The 17575-nt window shown below is 44.0% G+C and overlaps 4 protein-coding genes across 6 annotated transcripts; 1 reads left to right on the forward strand and 3 right to left on the reverse strand.

Moving 5' to 3' along the window:
- Nucleotides 1–14: 14 nt before the first annotated feature.
- Nucleotides 15–8649, reverse strand: LOC135432183 (cyclic GMP-AMP synthase-like receptor). Of its 3 annotated transcripts, none has more exons than XM_064687714.1 (4): nt 8504–8649; nt 1160–1369; nt 433–1100; nt 15–377 (listed from the first exon to the last, which is right to left on the reverse strand). In XM_064687714.1, the coding sequence occupies exons 2-4, from the start codon at nt 1323–1325 to the stop codon at nt 177–179; spliced, it is 1035 nt and encodes a 344-aa protein (XP_064543784.1). In that variant the 5' UTR covers nt 1326–1369; nt 8504–8649; the 3' UTR covers nt 15–176. The 3 variants fall into 3 exon arrangements, with proteins under 3 accessions (XP_064543784.1, XP_064543786.1, XP_064543785.1); XM_064687716.1 differs by having other exon boundaries at nt 1160–1391; nt 8504–8632; XM_064687715.1 differs by having other exon boundaries at nt 8460–8605.
- LOC135432182 (uncharacterized) lies at nt 6341–11946 on the forward strand. Its single transcript, XM_064687713.1, has 3 exons — nt 6341–6858; nt 10226–10376; nt 10450–11946. The coding sequence occupies exons 1-3, from the start codon at nt 6672–6674 to the stop codon at nt 11843–11845; spliced, it is 1734 nt and encodes a 577-aa protein (XP_064543783.1). The 5' UTR covers nt 6341–6671; the 3' UTR covers nt 11846–11946.
- Nucleotides 11947–12854, reverse strand: Tapdelta (Translocon-associated protein delta). The gene is made up of 2 exons (XM_064687722.1): nt 12511–12854; nt 11947–12449 (listed from the first exon to the last, which is right to left on the reverse strand). Exons 1-2 carry the CDS (start codon nt 12748–12750, stop codon nt 12189–12191), a joined length of 501 nt encoding a protein of 166 aa, XP_064543792.1. The 5' UTR covers nt 12751–12854; the 3' UTR covers nt 11947–12188.
- A 436-nt stretch (nt 12855–13290) lies between these two features.
- On the reverse strand, nt 13291–14522 carry LOC135432186 (serine protease grass-like). The gene is made up of 5 exons (XM_064687718.1): nt 14419–14522; nt 14171–14360; nt 14056–14098; nt 13810–14003; nt 13291–13761 (listed from the first exon to the last, which is right to left on the reverse strand). Exons 1-5 carry the CDS (start codon nt 14470–14472, stop codon nt 13352–13354), a joined length of 891 nt encoding a protein of 296 aa, XP_064543788.1. The 5' UTR covers nt 14473–14522; the 3' UTR covers nt 13291–13351.
- Between the last annotated feature and the right edge of the window lie 3053 nt (nt 14523–17575).

Below are 17575 nucleotides of genomic sequence, written 5' to 3' on the forward strand. Positions count from 1 at the left end.
AGAAATAGCTAAAATTTGAATTCATTTTTTTTGGTTTATTAGGATAATACAAAAAGTACAAAAGTAGAAAAGTTGTAGTCCATTGAATGGTTTTCAAAATTAACTTGGCAAGTTGTAAATAAATATAGGTAAATATTTGTCAAGTATTTGGTTGATTTGAGGTTGTTTCTAGATGTCTATTCAAAGAACCTGAGGCAGCGTGCAAAGCTCACCGTTGACTTATACGAATACGAGTCAAGCACATTGTAGGCATCGCAAAGTTCGCTGGTGTACTGCGACATCTCGTTATCCGTAAAGTTGCCGAGGAGATTCATTTGCGAGTTCCAGACATATGGCAGATGGCCTTCGAGGAATGCGTCGCACAGATCAGACAGCAACTACATGTAACGAAGGCGCTTAGACATTTGGAGATTTAAAGTTTGGAGTACTTACCATAAGAAAGAGCTCGCTAACCGACAGATGGAACATCTTTGAGTAGCCATCTCGCCTGGCCATCCAAATGGCCAGGGTGACAAAGTGATAGCAGCGCAGCTGCCACAGCTGCTTGGCATTGCGCAGAGCTTGCAAAAGACGCAGTGCATCCCTCAGTGCTTGGCCGCAGCGCTCCACGTGCTGCAGCTCTGCCTGCGCATTGCTGATCATAAACGTGAAATTGTGCGTATTCCCGCTCGTATATTTGGGTATTGCATGCCAGGTGCCCGATTTTGGACGCACAATTTTTACGGCCGGCACAAAGTCAATGTGAAAGATGCGCGACGGAGACTCCGCTGTGATGGTGTACGTAATGCCGCGCCACTTATAGTCCAGCGTGTACTCGTCGTAGTCACCGTACACCACGTTGCCATAGTTGTCCAGGGCATTCACAAAGATGTTGTGTAGCCAGCGCTTGAGGCTGTAGCGATTCATGTACATCCATTTGTTGTTGGCCAGGCGCTTGAATACCATATTATCAAGACAAGCGTCCGAAAAGTCTAGGAACACCATGCCAGGATGCTGCTCGTCCTCCACCTGCTCGATACGGCTGTAAGCCGGAAAGCGCAATTCCATCAGCACATCGAGCTCGTCGTCATTATAAAGACGTACATCATGCGCCATGCTGCCTGTAAAAGATGGAAAGCATTCTCATATTGATGGATGTTAGGATATTTATGGCACCTACCGAATAGTATGTCGTTTTGGCATATCTTTCGAAAGTAGGAATCCTGATCGCGCATTATGCTCAATACGTAATCCTTTACAGCAAAGAAGTCGTTGGCATTGGTCGAATCGTTCGGGTTTCTAATATCATCGGCAATCTCTTGCAGACAAAATTCAAAATTCGACATTTCGTTGGTGCTTTGAAGACTTCCAGGTACGAAATGTTTCAGTTCTGCGCGTTAAATAAAAATATTCTGATTGGATACAATTGAGTTAAAAACTAAAGTTATTTAATAAAGATTCATTGGGACTTTTTATTATTATTTGTTCAATTTATTATTATTATTTGTCTAATTTTAGATACAAAATAAAATAGTTGCATTTTGTTCCAAGTTTTCCACTTTTTGAAACACAGCTCATATTAGTTTTTACATAGACAAACATATAAACTGTTTCCACCCATTTCCCGATCGTGTATTTGGATTGATAAACAGAAAATATTTCCACTTTTACTACAAAATTAAAGGTACTTTATCTGTATAAACTGTGCTTTTGCCGAAGATTTTAAGATTTGTACGGGCTTAAGTGGTAGGAACATTTTTGTAACCCACCTGTACGTGGTCGGAAAAGCTTAAAACCTTATAGAGTCTATGCTATACACCTGTCTAAATAAAGGCAATTGATTGATTTTAAGTACTATTGATAATAAAAAATAACATTAAACAGAAGTAGAGAAATCTGGTCTGAAATTCAGACTATCTGAGAAATTGCTGTTGCTGTCGAATTGCTCTTTCGATCATTTCAGCTTCTTCCTATTTACGCTTACACGAAAGCATACATAAACTGTGCTTCTTTTTTCTTGATCCGGCATGGAATATGCTGTGATTTGTGATTAGTTTCGGTCAATACCAAAGCCCAAGCTCAATATTTTGAATCCTAGCTCGATTTCGATAACGCCTGTTATCGATTTCGTGGAAACAGGACGAGTTATCGATGTACTTAAACTACATTTAAAATTTCAAGACTCTAGCTCTTATCTTATAAAGCTATGTCCGTCTGCCCCTGTGTATAAATATGTATATATATATTCCGTTAAAAATATGTATGCATTCGATCACCTCTCAATCACCGCTTAAATGGTTTATCTGCAGAGACTATTACAAGTGGAACCTCAAAACTTTTCACAATATATAGACTATATATAAATTGGATATATTAATATATATACATATGTATATAATGGAAATTGGATTTATTCATAGAAACATTTAATTATATGAACATGTGTGTGTCTCTATATGTAAATTCCTATATATTTTATAAAGATTGTGTCCTGTTCTCAACCTGAGTAGGATTTAATTGATAAGGAACTTGAATGGCAGCTTTCTTCAAACTCATTTTATGTTATGACTTTTAATCGTTATTGTTAATTATCGTCAAAAGAAACAAGCTATGTATTGTGATAAGTAAATAGGCAGGTATATATATATGTATGCATATTCTGTCTATGTCTTATAGTTACATGCAGTTACGTACATATACATATACATATACATAAATATGTAGCTACATATCCCTTTGTGTGTATGTTTGTATGTATGCTATATACGACACATATTACATGGTGAGCGCTGCGAAAACTGCATCAAAATTCAGAACGCTGCTGACCAGCCACGGGACATGTTGGGGCCGCTTTGCCCCGCACGGACACACGCACGTCAGTAAAAACATACATGCACACCAACATACCTATGTATATAACATGCACATATATATATACTAAATATACATACATACATATGTATGCGTGTACATAGGTACACACGCAAAGCGCTGGGCTATGCCGCAGTCCCGGACATCGTTTATCGATTTGCGAAAAGCAACAACAGCAGCAACAACTAAAACAACAACAACAACAAAAACAACAAAAGCTCAAAATAAGCGGCGGCGGTGACTGCGCCAGCAACTTCATCGCTCTTTGTAGGCCGCGCCGCTTCAACATGATAGCGAGACCCCAAACAGCAGCAGCGGCAGAGAATCAGCAGAAACAACAACAACAATAAGTACACATACATATACACACACACACATACATACGTATACACACACAATACATATAGCCATGCACAAATACATTGACACTTCTACACGCCCATGCACACAGCCATGCCTCCGGCTTCACGCCGCCGCACGCAAACGCGCCACGCCCCACTCCCGCTCCTCTCGCCCAGTTTCCCCTCCCTTTGTCTACCCGTCCGCTCAGCCATTTGGCGCTAGTGCTTGGGGGAGGGGAGACGCGCGTTGCCGTCCCTCGGCTGGCTGCCGGGCTTTTGATGGCAATGATGATGACGATGAGAACTGGTGACTGGGAATGGGGAGGCCACAAGGACGCGGCAGGCGGCACACTGGATGGGTAGGGGCGCTAAACGAAGAGGAGGGGGGCTGGCGATGTGCGGCAGTCATTCGCCGTAGGAGCTGGTAAAAGGAAGGTGCTTGTTGGCTGCCGCTGCTGCTGCCGTTGCTGTCGCCGTCGCTGGCTGAAGCACGGGACATAGAGAAAAGCGAAAAAATATAATAAAAGCAACAAAAACGCGCACAAGCTGAAGAGATACAAGCATACACACACACATACATACACACATATATGCAGGCGCGTCGACGACGACGACGACGTCTACGTGTTAGTTTGGGTACGCTAGTCCGCCACACAAACACAATCGCAATCACACACACACACACACACAGGCATACACACACATACAAACAGACACACGCACATACTGTAGAAGGAGCTGTGCGGGCGGGACGCAGTGCTTGGGAAGGGAACTGGTCGTAGGTTCGCTACAGTCACAAGCCAGCGACAGCAGCTGAGTGGGCCAAGTGTGGCGCTGGCTGAGACAACGACGACGACGACGGCAACGACGGCAGCGGCGACAGCAACAGCAACAAAACAACTTGAAAAAGGAAAAGAGCCGCAGCAAGAAACGATGCTGGGGATGCTGTGGCCGAGGGGGCGGTGGGTATGGCAATGGGGCACAAAATTCTACAACGTTGCTGCTTTGAATCGATGGAAACAATTTGGGATGCTGTTCAACAGCCGCAGCGGCAGCGTCAGCGGCGGGCGGCCGTTCGTTTGTTCGTTCGCTCGGGCCGCAGCCAAAGCAGCTTATGACGAAGAGACGAAAAAGGGGGACGGGACAGCACATAAAATGCGAGTCAGCTAAGCGACGGCGGACCCAGCAGCAGCGACAACACTAAAAACAAAGCTAAAGAAGAGCAGAAGAGGAAAACGGCAGCAAAAGTTATTTAACAACAACAACGAAAGCTGCCGTGTTGCAAAAATACAAATAGCGGGAAGAGGGAAAGATGAAGAGTGCGAAACAAAGCACAGAGCGCAACGAAGAGCGAGCGAGAGAGAGAGAGAGAAAGACGTTTGTGAGAGGGCGGTGGCCGCAACAACTGATAAGAGCGGCGACAGCGGCTGAACTTTACAACAACAGCATTTAGACATCGGAAACAGTGCAATGCAGAATGAACGACGATCATTTCAAGCAGCGGGTGTCAAAATCGGCTGCCCAGCTAATTTTATTTATGTACCGTACACATGTACCGTACATACATATGTATATGTGCATGTGCATGTGCATACATACATAAGTATGCTAAGTAATGACCTTGAACTTCAGTTTCTGCAATCGCAATGCCAACTGCTATTCGCATCGCATGAAGGTGCAACACTTTTGCGAAATGCAAATAATGCAACTTGTAGCTGAGAACACGCACACACACACACACACACACACAAAAACACATAAATACACATGAGATTAAAAGCATTGATCTGAGCTTTGGAGTAGCTTTTAGAGTTTACTGTGAAATGCATATCCGATTGAAAACATCCGTTAGAAATCCGTTAACGTTGATAAGAGCTTTTCACCTGTATACCCTAAAACACGTGTTAGCAAGTAACAATCGAAAATTAATTGCAGGTATAAATATCCACCGATTCTCGCTTTCTTTAGAGAAATCGGTTAACGTTTAAGGAATCAATTCAATACCTGCGCTAGAAGTGATTGTCTTTGTTATATAAAAAATTAGAGGTCAATACACCTGTTTACATTTGTGATACTCTTGAAACTGATCAAACATTCAACAAATTCACCAAGGACTATGAAAAAAGTAGATCTGTCAGTTGCCAGGATAGTGATTAGAGAAATAGTATTGTACGAGCCCCAAAACAGGACCCCGACCGAAATACCGCATAGTGCAAATGTGGGCGTTGTTTCACGGGGAAGAGTGGGGTGTTTCTGCAGTATGAAGCTCGTCAGCTCTGGCATGTACGGTCGTACACATGCATAAGTCACACACATACATACACACACATATATACATATATATAAAGGCATCATCAAACAACAAAAACAAACCGAAACGGCATCACTAGCAGCAACAACAACAACAACAATAACAAACCCATGCTTTTGCCTTGTGGGTCGCGGCAACAGCAACGGACGAACGTAGTCATGAAATTGAGTTTGTTTTTGTTGTTGTTGTTTAAGTTGTAGCTGCTGCTGCCGTTTGGCTCCGCACAGCAGCGGGCGTCGCATGTGGGCGGTTAACAGAAACGTTGGAGCGGCGCTGTAGCGGCGGCAATGGCGTCGCAACCGTTGCGCGCTTATTGCGAGCGCCAAACTGCGCTGTCGCTATATACCCCGTCTCTGTGTGTGCGTAAATGTACGTCTGTGTTTGTGTACTTATATTTGTGTCTGTGAGTGGGTATATGTGTGTATGCATGTATATGTTTGTATGTGCATGTCATGGGGCTGGCTGCCTGCCGCCGTTGTTACTGCTGCTGCTGCTGTTGAACGCCAACGACGACTCCAACGACAACAACAACAACAACAATGACGACGACAACAACAACGACGACGGCGACGATGATGATGATGATGATGATGAGGTTGTGCTGCTTCTTGTTCTTCTTTACACGTCCTCCAACGACGGTTCGCCTCACTGTCGCTTCGTTCGTACGCTGGCGCGTTACTGTTGTTGTTGTTGCCCTGCCTGCCTGCCTGCCTGGCTGCTGTCGCGTCGCTGGCGCCGCTGCCAGCTGCGGTCTCTGCTTTTGCTGCTGCTGCGGCTGCCGCCGCTGCCGATGCCTCTGTTAGGTTGTGTGCATGCAGCTCATGTGCGCTCTCCTCATTCAAGTGTCCAACTTTTGTCGAGGCGGTCATACAAAACGGCAGTCGCTCGCTCGCTCGCTCGCTGGTCTCTCGCTGTTCGCAGTTCGCTCGTTGCCTGTACGCTTCGCTTTGCCTGTTCTTTGCCTTTCGGTCGGAGGGGGAAGGCGCTGTGGTCGTGGTCTTGCCGTCAACGGTCAATAGCGCGCCCACACGCCTATAAAAAGATTTCTGTTCGTGTCGCTTGTGTATGCGTTTGTGCGTGCGTGCGTGCCTGCGTGCGTTCGTGAGTGTATTAGTGAAAACTGCCAAAGCGGCGCTGCAAAGTTTTTGAAAAACCGTTAACGCTAAGCCATGAAGGAAATGAAGGTGGCGCGAGCGATTAGCGAATCCTCGACCACCTCCGATAACACATCCGATTTTATTGATATTGTCAAGAAGTACGATGTCGTCTACAACAATCATAATCCCGATTATAAAAACGTTGAGGTGAAGATGAAGGTCTGGACACAAATAGCGGACGAGATTGGATTATCTGTGGGTAAGGAGCAAATATCGCCAAAGCGGCACAGAAAAATAACAAAAACATATACATACATACATACATACATACTCACATACACACTGAGATGTCTACGAAATACAAAAAAAGGAAGTTGTGCGGCGGCGGTAACAGAGAATCGCAGCGGCCGCCTGTTCGCTCAAATTCAATTACTACGTGCACGGGAAACATGCACACTCGCATACATCCAAACATATACACAGAGATGTATACACACACTTGTATATACTGCGAAACGCACACACTCAAATTCAACCAGCGGCGCGCGTCGCACAGCTAAGCGGACAAATGTTCTGCCGTCGTCGCTTCGACGACGACCGCCGGCCGTTTTATTTTGTGTATGTATTCTTGCATGTACACATACATATATATATATATATATATATATGTTTGTATATGTGTAAGCATGTGCAAGAGCGTGAGCGCGCCTACAGATGACTATATGTGGGGGCGAGTGCGGTGCGGATGGCATGGCGCTGTGCAGAACGCGGCCGCGGTCGGCGAATTGCAGTGAGAGACAAAAACAAAAACAAGAAGCAACCGAAGCTTACCGAAACCTACATACCCTGTAACTTATTTATTTCAAAGTTGTCATACTCTTATCTATAAAACGGGATATAACTAATAATCTAAATACAATAATTAATTCAATATCAAACTTCATACGTTTTATCGAGCAAAAATGTTGTTTTGTACAATCATATACTAAGAATGATGATGTTCAATCGTTACAAATTGATTGACAAAATTATAATAGCTAGAGCAAGAGTAAAATGAAAACACGAACACGCAGAAAACGCAAACAAAAACATAAGAGCGAAACTGATACAAGCAGCGCGTTGTGCGCTGTTGTTATTGTTTTTATTGTCAGTGCGATGCTGAGAGAGACTTTTGCGCCGCACACTTTGACGTATGAATGTAGTGAAACTGAGACCAGGACAACGTGTCCATTGTCCAAATCTACTACTTGAAAATGGAAGCAGTTTAATCTTTGTTTTCCCAATTTCATTATCCGTCCCAATAACATAGATAACGGTCAATAAATAAAATTTATGTTAGCATTTATTGTACATGTAATGATTCAGTTTTCTATAACAGCACAAGCCATGACACCCTGTTGCTTCTGCGCATCGTTTTCCCTCTCTCTGCCACTCTCTCGCACTCTTTGCCTTCTCACAGTTCGTGTTCTCGAATGTCAGCATAAAAACAAATGTCGAAGCAAATTTGTTGCCATTTTGTTGTTTTTGTTGCTGCCAGACCAATTGGTCGCTGTTGCATTTCACTTTCATTGCAAGTTTTATCCAAAGTTCTAATTGTGAGTGACTTTTTATCAATGGTAATGTGAGTTCTAATGTTCTTATTTTCGCTTGCACTAACACTAATACAAACAGGTGTACGAAATGTTTAGAATGACATTTTCTAGCCGATTAAAAAGCGCCGTTATTATCATTCCATTCTTGCCATATGTATGTACATACACACATACATATACATTTATGTATATTCATCGAAAGCCGTGTTACGTATGTACATACATATGTATATTTCTCGATACTATGCACATACGATTGTGTACTTACATGCGTATATTATTTTTCTTTTTTAAACTTTAAATTACACTTACGCCAGGCTTTTTATTTATATGTATACTGGCTATACTCCAAAATCCTGGCCTGGAACACGACCACTTCGGTTAACAGAACTTGATCAACTGAATCAAGAACAAAATATAAAAGCAAGCACAGCTAAGGAGTTGCCGCACTTATCGCCGGCCTGGAAAGTGTTAGGGACAGGGAGAGGGATAGATCAAATAGCTGGAGTCGTCAAAACAGAACAAGCACTTAGAGACGAACCGTTAAACGAGTCACAGTGACATGATTTCGAATGCGAAAAGTTACAGTACTTCATTAGTTCAGTTATTCATAATTTCATGAAGGTCAAGTATAGGCAGTTTTACTTATTCTGTTGATCACTTAATTAAAAATTTCTATTCTGACTTGACATAAAACATTTGAGTCACTTTTATCAGAAACTTCACAGTAATGTTTAGTAAACAGTGGACTCTCTAATAACAAACAACAATTAAAAATTCTCGGTTTCCCCTTAAGATAGCTTTTCCGTCTCTGTTAAGTATTTCTGAATACAGTCGAACAAAAGTCACGATCAGAGTGATCGCAAGAAAGGCTCATCTCTAACATGTGACAAAAAAAGCAGTTCTTTTGATTGGCTGGAAATACGATATTATATACAAATGTATGTGTATGTGAGTATGTATGTCTTCAAGTGGGAGTGCTTGGTGTTCAATGTTTTCGTCTGGCGATCGTTCGAAAAGGCAATAAAAAAGGACGGCGTCATCAAATTTCCATTGCTGAAATTGTATTCGAATACATATTCATATAGTTTTGTTTAAATGTACATGCGTATAAAATATGCTTATACATTATTATTTGGATGTAAGAAAAACATTGCCAAATTGAAATATAAGTATAACATATACTTTATACATACATACATATATACCTTCGCATAAGACGAACAGCCTAAATGCACACTAAAAGTATGCAATCGAAAATATTAAATATTTGTTCGTAAAAGCCATAATACATATTTACCTGGCGAACAGCTCGAAAAATAGTTCACAATATCTCTCGTAAATGGATATAGTCAATTAAATTCACAATCAAGAAATGTATTAAATAAGTATTTAGACGTTTTACGAAATCTGAATCCTATCGTGTTGTTGCCAAGGGAGTTGATGGCTTTCCTTTTGACACAAATGTTATAATATTCATGAGTTATTTGAAGAAGCTTTTTACTTAGATCGTGTGAATATATATACATAGTTGTTCAGTATCAGATTAGGTAATAACGCATGTTTTAAAACTGTCTTGATGAAAACCCGTCGAAGATCTGTTCTATTGCTGCAGGCATTATTCATATGTCGAAGTTTGTCCAATCAGACTATTATATTATATGCAAAAACTTCTTTGTTTTTCAAGATATACCTTAACCAATAACCAATTATCAGCTCTACTATGTAGACTATACTTCAATATCCATTGAACCATCTTCTGATATAGCTCCATAGAATCAATGTAAACCTTATAATATATTAATATAATATACCCTTAAAATATATTTATATAATATACCTGCGATAAGTTTGCAAAGTAACTTAATCCTCGGCATCCCGAAACATATCTATTATGTATACATAACATATATTCGAGCCGTAAGGATCGGATTACGATGTGATCTATGTAGCTGCCAGAGGAGCGAATAAACTTTTCGAAGCTCTTCTTAACAATGAAATATCTAATAAAAGCAATTTCATTTATTTTCACAGAAGCCTCAAAGAGAAAATGGAAAAATCTACGCGACAGCTATACAAAATATTTGCGCTCTTTTCGTGTTGGGACAAAAACTTCCAAGAAATATCAGTTTTGGGCGCACGCCGATCACATGGAGTTCCTGAAGCCTTTCCAGGGACCCGGCAGGTGAGTCCTCCAAGCCTTTCCTCGGTTATGGTTCACTATCGGAACAATTACTAATTAGTGTACTTTCTAACAGGAATTCGGCGAATGGGAATGGTAAGTCGAACGATGAGGATGACACCGAATGCGACTTTGGGTATCAGGTGCTCGCCAAGGCAGCCAGCAATGGAGGCGAGGAGGATCTGAAGATAACCATAGCCACGGCTACGGCAACGGCATCGACATCCGCGCTGAGCACGCAAACCGTCAACAGCTACACAACCCCAATACTGACGCCCAGCGTGGCAGCCACGCCGCCCAGCCTAATCTCGCCCGGCAGCAATCCCGGAGCGCCTCCCCATAACCACAACAGCAACAGCAATGGCAGCAATGGCAACTGTGCTGCAGTCGCCCCGCTGACCCTCAGCGCCATGACACCGCCAGCCAACAGCAGCTGCTCGAATAGTGGGGTGCTGCCCCTGCCCGCCTTGCCGCTGAGTGCCGCTGGCAAGGCTTCGGTGGCGGCCTCGGTTAGTGCCAACGCGGCGGCGCTGGCGACGCTTGCTAGTCTGCCCATGGGCATTGGCGGTTTGCCGGCTGCAGCGGCTGCTGCGCAAATGTTTCCGCTCGCGACGCTGAAAGCGGCCGCAGCTGCCGCTGGAATGCCGCTGACATCCACGGCCAACTGCAGCACGGCAAATAATGTGGGCTGTGTGATTATCGATCCGCATCTGTTTGCCGCCGCTGACAACTTCAAGAAGGAGCTGAGTGCAGCTGCCGCGGCCGGCGCGCCACTGGGTCTGTTCCAGAATTTGGCCAATCGACATCATCTCAATGGTAATGCAGCATCGTTGGGGCTGGGGAATCTCACGCCACCGCCGCCACCTCCGGCGCCGCCCAGCTCAAAGGTGCGGCGGGCACAGCCCTCGCCGCAGACTGCTGCCATTAATCTCAGCTGCCCGAGCTCATCAGCAGCCGCGCAGAACTGCTCTCAGCCCTCACCCGCCAAGACGCGCAAGATGAGCGATCCGCGGTTTCCCAGCGATTGGGATGTGTCCGCTGTGCTGCAGGCCAATCGGGAACTGGACGCGAATACACTGTTCTTTCTCAGTCTGGCGCGACAGGTGCGCGCCATGCCCATGAAGTTCCAGTCGCTGGCCAAGATGCGCTGCATGCGCATTGTCAGCGACATTGAGCTCGAGTTGGAGAACTTTGACTGCAATGGCGTGCCGCCGCCAGAGGAGTCGGGCAGCACAGCGAATCTTAAATACTGTACCGACACGCCGCCGCCGCCGCAACAGGATGGCTCAGCGCTAATGGCGGCTCCGGGTATGGGGACCGAGGGCTCCACTGAGCACTTTGTATATGTGATGTCGCCGTCGCGCGTGGAGAGCATGATCGATATATCTTCCGACGAGGAGAGCAATATGAACGGGGGATTGAGTGCTGCCGCCGCCGCTGCTGCTGCTGTCGCCGCGGGAGCTGTCCATTGAGGCGCAAATCTCTGGCTACCTTTCTTATAAATACTTACAGATGTATTGTTAACCTTAAGTAAACTTAATTAGATGCATTAAAATGCAATTTGTCGTCATAATTCTCTTTGATGGACTTTTGACTTTTTATTTACACGATTCTCGAACTTTAAGACTTAATGATAAAAATGTGGAAAATCTCTAAAAAATGTTACACTAGATGGGCAACCCACCAGGCGTGTTCCAGGCATGCGAATCGCTAATAATGTCGTTAATTTGTTTCTACTTGGTATGGTGAATGAATTTCATTCAAGAAGTCGACGCGCGTCCAATCCTAAGACGCGACGCAGGCATATGCTTGGCCTTAGGACTGAACCTTGCCCTTGGTGGTGAAGGCAAAGTAGGCGACGCCGCCCACAAGCACGGCGGCGAGAATCTCTGCCTTAACCCAGGGTCCCTTGTACGCGCTCTTCGTGGGCACCGTGATGTCCAGCAGGGACTTGACCGACGACACCTTATCACCATCGCGCTGGGCTTTGCGCACATTAGCATAGCCGTCCTCGTCGAAGAGACGCACCTGCACGTTGCCGCTGCTGCCCTGCTTGATGTCCTCCACCCAGCTCACCTGCGAGTGCATTGGATGAAACTCTGGTGCTCGGGTGCGCAAGAGAATGGGGAAAACTCACCTGGTATTTGCTGTCGCCCACCTTGGCAACGGGCACAACCTTGCCGCAGGGGAACTCGGCAAACAAACTGGGCTGGGCCGAGTTGCTGCACTGCAACGTGAATTCGGCCACATGCGCCAGCTGGGTCAGAATTGTTGCATCCTGCGTGCTGAACGCACTCAACGTGGCTTTACAGCTGCCCTGAGCGCCAGTTGCGCAGGCGACGGCAATTAGGCAGAGCGCAAACAATTGACGTTGCATTTTCTTGCGATTATGTTTTAATTTAAAATACGAAATACAGCGACAATTTGAACCCAATCGGCGGCCGAAACTTTCTATCTCTTTCAACGCCACGACAGCAAACGTCACTTGACAGCCGACGGCGACGAGACGTCAGCAGCAAACGTCATTTTTCAACATTATTAACGTTTTAGTGTTGCCGGATCGTCTGAATTTACTCTGCGCTGACTCTAAAAAGCTGCTTGCTATGCACGTTATATGGCAATCAGCTTCAATACAGCTGCGACTAGTTTTAAATTGTTTGGCGGTAAAATAACGTATATTGATAACAAAATAAATATACAAATTGATGGATTGAATAAGAATTTGCTTAAAGTAGAGATTACAAAATAAATTCAGAAAAAAACTAGCATTTGTATTATATTTTTTACATTTTGTAAGCTTCCGAAAGGAATATTATTGTGCTTCAACAAATTTTAAATTTTAAATGTTATAACGCTTTGGAAATCTAACGCATTAAAAAAAATCGTCCAAGCTTAATGCTTGTAATCAAACATAACATTATGATAATGAGGTCATTTATGTAATTAGATTATTATTTACTATGCTAGCATTTTCCTGATTAGGAATCCGCGCCTATTATATTGGTTATCCACGGTATGAAGCTGGCAATGTTTGTGTAGACGGCTGGAAAGCCGCTGCCACAGCTGCGGGCACCATAGCTGACAATGCCGAACTGGACAAAGCGTTGTCTGTTCGAATATATGGCTGGGTATGACAACGGGCCGCCGGAGTCGCCTCTGCAGGAATCGCTCGTGAGTGCCCCGGCACAGAGTTGGGTCTGTTTGATTTCCCGGCCGAACGAGTTTGAGCACAATCGGCGAGTCTGTGTATCGATGGCCGTCTCCAGCAGGACATCGGATTCGAAACGATACTCCGTGGTGCCCCAACCAGTTACAACAAAATTTTCATTCGATTCCGCCGTTTGCTGTAGCGTTGCATTAATCGGCAAGCAAATGGGCCTGATGTGTTCTACAAGCAGCGAATTATTAAGAGCCAAACTCAATACTCAATACTCACGCTTGAACTCCACGGGGCGGGCCAGCTTGATCAGGGCTATGTCATTGTGGTTCGTTCCCGGCAGGTAGTCCGCGTGCTTGAACACACGCTCCACGTCAATGTCCTCAACGGGCGGCAAGCATCGGATGGTTTTGCCCGCTGGCTTGCAGTCCGTTTCCGTAGACAATTGATGCTCGCCCAAGCGCACGGATACCCTGTAAATTGCAATTGTAGCCAATGTGTAACATTTGAATTTCTCATGCTTACAGTTCGTATCGCGTCAAGCAGTGGGCGGCGGTCAGTACGAAGCCTGCGTTTAAATTAGATTTCATTTTAGTTCCTCTCAAGAGATCCTCGATCCTCGATCCTCGATCCTACTTACGATCGGTTATGAGTGTCCCGGCGCACGCAAAGGCCTCGTTTTCTCCATGACGTAAGCGGAGCAGGCTCATCCAAGGCCTGGAGCCCAGGGCAACTTCGTGACCATTTGTTATTCTTATCGTTAAAAAGCTGCCGCACTTTTGCGCTTCCAATATCCGCAGTCCATTCGCCTCGTCAGCCCGCACACAGAGCTGAGGATTGCACTCAGATATTGCTTAAGTCCGCAATTGGAAGATCCCTACTACTTACAGACTGGCTCCACAGGATCGTGCACAGGATCAATAAACTGGAACGCATTTGCATCACGTTGAATGCACTCTCGGCGCGCGACTAATGGAGATTCGCATTTGTTGTTACCCCTTATAGGCACAATCAGGAGCATGAGAGCTTATCACGTTTTGTGGGTCAAATGTAATAATAATCAAATACATGTATATATATACCTGTTTGATAACCCCTTAATCATTCTTAACAACATCAAACATATAGCCAAAGGCTGAGAATAGGGCATCGAATGTGTTGGAGAAGATTTGCATTTTCAAACGCGCGGAAAGTGGGTGGAAAAGTGATTTTTAAATTTAAAGATGGGCAACGCCGGGCAATATCGGCATTGTAGGTTCTCTTATGCATATGCATGTGTATTTATGTATGTTTGCATGTTCTCTTCAATCCATCTCAGACAAATTTCACTTCCCGATGCGCTGCCAATCAAAACAAGACGGCAGTCTCCGTCTGGGAGATACTTTGAGCCCCTTTTTCCCTTAACCTCTTACTACGGGAAATGATTAGGGGCTTAACTTCGGTGCTTTTTGTGCGATTTTTATTATTTTTTATTGTTAAGCCATAAATATGGCTTTCAAATGTGTGTAAATACCAAAGCCATAGAGTAAACCTTAAACATTTGTTTTTTAATTTTTTTGGAGGAATTGTATAATTTAGGAGAGTCTACATTCCGAATTTGGTACCTCTAGCTCTTAAGGTCAAAAACAGTATTTCGTTATAGGTTTCTAACAAATTTAAATGGTAAATGAAAGAGCAAACAATAATGTGAAGAAAACTGGACGAGCAGTTACGTTCAAAATTTTTGATAGACGGACATCTTTAATCAATCGGGCTGTTAATGCTGAACTAGAATATATATGCTTTTTGAAATTAGATATGCCCAATTCTGTCTGTCTATTTGAACTAAACCATTTTAATTTTTTTTTGTTAGCGAATTTAAATAAATTTAGGGTACAAAAACGTATTTGGTAAATACTGCCCTTCTATGCAATTCTCATGACTCATGACTCAAAAGACTTGCAGCTGTTCATGCTTTGATAACATGCTCTGCTTTTGCTCTCCCTCTGTCTCTCTCTCTTTCTCTCTCTCTCTCAATCCATCTCTTTCGTTTTCTCTTACACACCCTTTCTTATTGTATTTCTATTTATTTCTCCTGCCTTGACTCTAGCCCCTTCCATTCAACGAATCATTTTCTATGCGACAGCAGTATTTCTATTGTATTAATTATATTGTTACAATGAGTTGAATAATAGGGAATAAAAGTCCTGCAGGGTAACTCGTAGCCAGTCACTTTTCATGGCAATCGTCAATTGAAATAGTTTTGGGATCTCGGCCGGGCAAACCGGGCAAACCGGGCAAATGTGGTGCCTGCTCGTACCGGCTGGTATTTTGACACCGCCTGACAAATATGAATTTATTTAGCGCCGTTTGTTTAGCTCATTTCTATTATAATTGACTCGAGATTGCGAAAAGCGAAAATGAATTTTCCTGCCAAAATCGCCGGCAAGAGAAAAGTGCTGAGGGAAAGCCCAATAAATATCGACTCGATATGATTAATGCGCCTCGGGCTCGACTCGACTTTCCGTTTTGTTTTAAGTACTCGCAATGATTTTCGGCTGCAATAGAATCTATTCGAATATATATCGAAATACTCGCATGGACGGGAATATATGAATGGCATGTGACCCTGAAATGGGCTTGATTTGGTGCTCGATGCCATTTGCTGTTTGTTACCTGTTTCGTTTCGTTTTCGTTTTTTTGTTGCTATTGTTTCTACTACCATGTGGCCCATCCCCATTCCCATCCCGCCCAGCTCCGACTCCCTTCCAGTTATGTTCGTTACTTTTTGATTGCCAGCGTGCACGACAAACTTTTTATACAACTTTGCATGTCTTTGATGAATTTGAAATTGTCACAAATGTGAAAGTTTTGCACTTGCCATCAGATATTCGTACTACTCCCCCCCCCTCCCTTTACTACTCCCCCTCTCTCTCTCTCTGTTGGAAATTTGCATCTAACATTTGTTGACATTGAGCGACTTGCACGAGTTGACTTCACGCACTCTCGCCCGCCGGCCATTCATTCATGCATTGGGTCCGTTGTTTTGGCCAGGATACGCACTGCGATATCTTGGGTAAATATCGTAATCCTCTCGGCCCATTTGATAGCATTCAAAGTGGGCGTGTGCCGGGCGATATACCATATTCGGCAGGCGTCGAAATGAAAACAAAAGTTCGTGCGAGTTCATTGAGTTGGCAAAACTTGCCAGTCAGCCAATCAGTCGTAAATCCTGACGAGGGACGATTCACGAATACCCGACAAAGGATGAAAAGGATTAGAAGCATGAGATTATGCAATCGAAATCAAAGTTAAGTCTTATGTCAGGTCAGTTACGATCTTTTATTAAAAAACTCATCAGAAATTGTATCCTAAAGTGCTTTAAACTAATTAATTATACCCTGCAATGGGTCAAAGGGGTATAATGTATTTGTGCAAATGTATATAAAAGGCAAAAGGAAGCATAAAGTATATAAAAAGTATGTATATTCCTGATCAGCATCAATAGCCGAGTCGATCTAGCCATGTCCGTCTGTCTGTCCGTCCGTCTGTCCGTCTTTTCGTCCGTATGTATGAACGCAAGGATCTCAGAACCTATAAGAGCTAGAGACTTGCAATTTTAGCTGTAGGTCCTCCTAGTCCCCTCGCAGCACGAGTTTGTTTCCGATAATCGATAACTTGTCCCGCTTCCAAGCAATCGATAAGAATCGATATCGAATTCCTGCTTTGTTGAGCATATCTCGTTGGTTTTAAAAGCTAGAGCCACCAAATCTGACCCGAAGCTTCCAGTATAGCATATACGGATCATGTATTTTGATTTTTTGGATACCGCTGCCCCACTTCGGAGAAATGAAATAAATGAGAACTCTAATAGGAGCTGGCTGTGATACCTTCAGGGCAGCCCTCGTTGCGGCGTTGCCTGCACGTGTGCGCTCCGGCGGAAATGGGACAAACAGTTCAGTAGGAGTCAAGCCGAGCGACAGCCGAGCCGCTGCACCGCTGGCGATGGCGCCGCTTCCAGCACGGATACGGATACGGGAGTGGGTGCTGTTGCGGGTGTGTCTTG

Source organism: Drosophila montana, unplaced genomic scaffold (genome assembly GCF_035044405.1).
Source record: "Drosophila montana isolate Dmon_TW-CO22-7 unplaced genomic scaffold, ASM3504440v1 contig_3200_1, whole genome shotgun sequence".
Lineage (NCBI taxonomy): Eukaryota > Metazoa > Arthropoda > Insecta > Diptera > Drosophilidae > Drosophila > Drosophila montana.

Excerpts from the sequence above, each read along its gene's own strand:
- LOC135432183 (XM_064687714.1), bottom strand. The coding sequence starts at position 1,325 with ATGTCGAATTTTGAATTTTGTCTGCAAGAGATTGCCGATGATATTAGA. Across the intron at positions 1,101-1,159 it reads CCAAAACGACATACTATTCG|GCAGCATGGCGCATGATGTA; the intron begins GTAGGTGCCATA and ends CATCTTTTACAG. Across the intron at positions 378-432 it reads TTAGCGAGCTCTTTCTTATG|TTGCTGTCTGATCTGTGCGA; the intron begins GTAAGTACTCCA and ends CGTTACATGTAG.
- LOC135432182 (XM_064687713.1), top strand. The coding sequence starts at position 6,672 with ATGAAGGAAATGAAGGTGGCGCGAGCGATTAGCGAATCCTCGACCACC. Across the intron at positions 6,859-10,225 it reads CGAGATTGGATTATCTGTGG|AAGCCTCAAAGAGAAAATGG; the intron begins GTAAGGAGCAAA and ends TTATTTTCACAG. Across the intron at positions 10,377-10,449 it reads CCTTTCCAGGGACCCGGCAG|GAATTCGGCGAATGGGAATG; the intron begins GTGAGTCCTCCA and ends ACTTTCTAACAG.
- Tapdelta (XM_064687722.1), bottom strand. The coding sequence starts at position 12,750 with ATGCAACGTCAATTGTTTGCGCTCTGCCTAATTGCCGTCGCCTGCGCA. Across the intron at positions 12,450-12,510 it reads TGGGCGACAGCAAATACCAG|GTGAGCTGGGTGGAGGACAT; the intron begins GTGAGTTTTCCC and ends ATGCACTCGCAG.
- LOC135432186 (XM_064687718.1), bottom strand. The coding sequence starts at position 14,472 with ATGCAAATGCGTTCCAGTTTATTGATCCTGTGCACGATCCTGTGGAGC. Across the intron at positions 14,099-14,170 it reads CGGGACACTCATAACCGATC|GCTTCGTACTGACCGCCGCC; the intron begins GTAAGTAGGATC and ends ATTTAAACGCAG. Across the intron at positions 14,004-14,055 it reads TGCTTGACGCGATACGAACT|GGTATCCGTGCGCTTGGGCG; the intron begins GTAAGCATGAGA and ends TGCAATTTACAG.